The sequence below is a fragment of the Parasteatoda tepidariorum genome, unplaced genomic scaffold (assembly GCF_043381705.1).
Source record: "Parasteatoda tepidariorum isolate YZ-2023 unplaced genomic scaffold, CAS_Ptep_4.0 HiC_scaffold_6092, whole genome shotgun sequence".
NCBI classification, from domain to species: Eukaryota; Metazoa; Arthropoda; class Arachnida; order Araneae; family Theridiidae; genus Parasteatoda; species Parasteatoda tepidariorum.
This window is the reverse complement of record NW_027261848.1, coordinates 1-2,838: the sequence shown is the minus strand read 5'-3', so window position 1 is coordinate 2,838 and position 2,838 is coordinate 1. Positions and strand designations below refer to the sequence as shown.

At 34.5% G+C, this 2,838-nt stretch overlaps 1 protein-coding gene across 1 annotated transcript; it reads left to right on the top strand.

The window, feature by feature from the left end:
• The first annotated feature begins 672 nt into the window (after positions 1-672).
• LOC122273650 (uncharacterized) lies at positions 673-2,745 on the top strand. The gene is made up of 2 exons (XM_043057682.2): positions 673-904; positions 2,012-2,745. The coding sequence occupies exons 1-2, from the start codon at positions 678-680 to the stop codon at positions 2,538-2,540; spliced, it is 756 nt and encodes a 251-aa protein (XP_042913616.2). The 5' UTR covers positions 673-677; the 3' UTR covers positions 2,541-2,745.
• The last annotated feature ends 93 nt before the right edge of the window (positions 2,746-2,838 follow it).

Genomic DNA, 2,838 nt, shown 5'->3' with positions numbered 1-2,838 from the left:
ATTAATGCTTGAATTGCTGTATTTATTTTTGATTACGTCGAACGTAAGTGTATAATCCACGGATGATTTGACAAAATTTCTTTAAGCATATTAAGTATTATTTTAATCTTTAAACGTTTAATTCTTGTTCCACAATGTTAACCTACGGAGAATTATATTAGCACGGTTACTTTGTAATTTAACTAATTAATAATTTTTAATATTTTTTGTTTGTTTGAATATATTTTTTAAATTTTAAGATTGCTAATATTAGTTGAATTTAATTTTAGGATTTTAAGTTAAAGAGTAAAAATTTCATCCTCGTGAAAATATATTAAACTAAATAAACTAAGGGGTAAAACTTTTAGAAATTTTGACTTGAGATATAACAGCATCGCAATTCACTGATTCTGAAATATTTAAAAAATCATCTTCTTGTTATTTTTTTTTATTCTCTTTAAATTTATGCATTTCTAAATTCGTTTTACTGAATAATCAATTGCATTAACATTTTAAGACGTTTAAAAAAAAAAAAACTGAAATTATATTTTGGTTTTAAACTAAAATTAAAAAAACTAAAATTAAATTTTTTTAATAAATAAATTTTTTTAATCATGAAACTATAAAATTGTGTTATCTACAGTTGAACTCAGTTTTATTTTGAAAATATTTTAAACTTTTAAAAGAATAGCAATTCTATGCATATTAAAGTAAACTATCATTTTCCAGCAATGATGTATCCTGAGTTCCAGTACAGGCCACCTCCCCCATCTTATCAAGCATCTATGCAAGAATACAGGCTTCGACTGCTACTCCTGGATCGCCAGCAAGGCTCTGGGTCAGCTTCCAATACAGCCTCAGCCTTATCACCTGTATCTCCACCCCCTACTTACAGGTCACACACAACAAGCACCCTTCATTCCAGGTACACATATCTTATTAGAAATCAATTGAAATTAAAGTATTGCGTTCGTTTTCATTTATGATGTCCTGTAATAACCGCACTCAATATATACTTTTTTAGAATCCTTGTCAAAAAATAGACAAACAGAAATTAATATTTAAGCGTGGAATAAACAAAGAAGCAATTTAATTCTTAACAAATTGTAAAATTTGTGGTTAGAATAGTTATTAAGGAAAGCCTTTTATTGAAGAATTCAAAATGTATCTTATTATACTTACGCTTTCAAAAATTAAAATTATTAACGTCACTCTATGGCATCTCGTTTAATAAGTACTATATAAAATAGGTAGTGGCAAAAAGATTTTATAATCAGATATAGACAATATACTGATAATTATCTCATTATAAAAATAACAAGTATTTAGTGTAAGCATATTTAGTTTGGAAAATTCACTAAAATTCCAGTCATACTTGCCCAAAAACTTATGACTGGTTTTTAATTTGTCTCCTCTAAGACTTACCGCAACCCACTTTTTCCATTTTGCCACGAGACCATATGGCACACACATTCTTGACCACAAACTCAGTGGGGTTTTTACCTTTTTACATTCAAAACGATACAAATTGGTGAAAACCCTCACCCATGGAGCTTGGGGAGATCCCCCGCCCCATATGGGCATGGATATAAGGATAGACATATTTATTTCCTTATCTTTTAATTTGTTTTCAAATTGCATCGCTAATAAAAATTCTCTGCTACTGAATTTCGCCTTTAGTTTGATATTTAACCCTTTCAGTACCGGTGGAAGGAGAATGAAGCACTTCCATAGATGCTCACGTTCCGATGTTATGTGCATTACAGAGAGCGTATTCGTACTAATACGAGAGTACTAAATTGAAATCACGCCCATGTGATCTTGTCTCCCGCTAGAATCAGAAAGGCTCGTTTTATATGTGTAACTGTGGGCCGTGATTGGAGAATAGCGTGATCACGGTCCTGAAGGTGTTAAATAAATCGGGCTCCGGTATAAAAACTTGTTTTTTTTTTTTTTTAATTGTATGCTGTTTGCGTTGCAAAAATACTTGATGCAAAAATACTTGAGTTTACAATGAAAATTATTTTTACAGGCCTCCCCTTGCGCTCACTGAGAGGGAATACAGTAGGCCACCTAGTTACCGTTCCCGGGCAAGCTCTGCGGGAGTACTGAGGCCGAGTACTGAGACTCTATGCTCTGTATCTACGCAGCCTCTGCAACAACCTCAGCCAACTGTCCTCACAACTAGTCACAGTCGCAATCCTTCGCTGAGTCTCAGCTTCCTGTCTCACGAATCACTCTTCCTAGACTCTGGTCATTCGAGGCCTGCCAACCAGCAGGATCCGGTACACTTCACAAGTCCTAGTGGCGAGTCACAGAACTCTGTTGTGGCCGGCCTTAGTGATGACAGTCCTCCATCTACAGGTCTATCCTCCACTTGGGGTCGTGGCTGGAAACCTCACCACCACGACATCAATGCAGTGACCATCGTCCAGACTACTGACTCGTCCCAGGTGCTCAACAGGGACACAGTGATACTGTCAGTACCAGGCAGGGAGGTGCCTGATTTGGGAAATACATCAGCATCTGCTGGTGAAGTGAGGATTTTGGCCCATGTATGATAATGAATAATTTAGTTACTTCAAAGACTGTTTTTTTTTTCTTCTATCACTTTCAAGTCATTGTGTCAAATGAGAAGTCAGGATGTTGAGTTTGCTTTCGTTCATTTTAAGAACACTTCAACAATTGTATGGCCTGTGCGTGCATTTTGTTGCCATTTATTACAGTTCGTAATAATTCTAAAAAATAGATAATCTTTTTCACCCATTTGGTTTCTATTCCCAAACTTAATTTTTAAAGTAAGATACAAGTAATAAAATGATTAGGTAATTACAATTCGAAAATACTAACGGACGCTTT

Bases quoted from the DNA above. Each gene is read 5' to 3' on its own strand.
- LOC122273650 (XM_043057682.2), top strand. From the start codon at position 678: ATGCATATTAAAGTAAACTATCATTTTCCAGCAATGATGTATCCTGAG. The intron at 905-2,011 runs GTACACATATCT...TTATTTTTACAG, and splicing joins ACAAGCACCCTTCATTCCAG to GCCTCCCCTTGCGCTCACTG.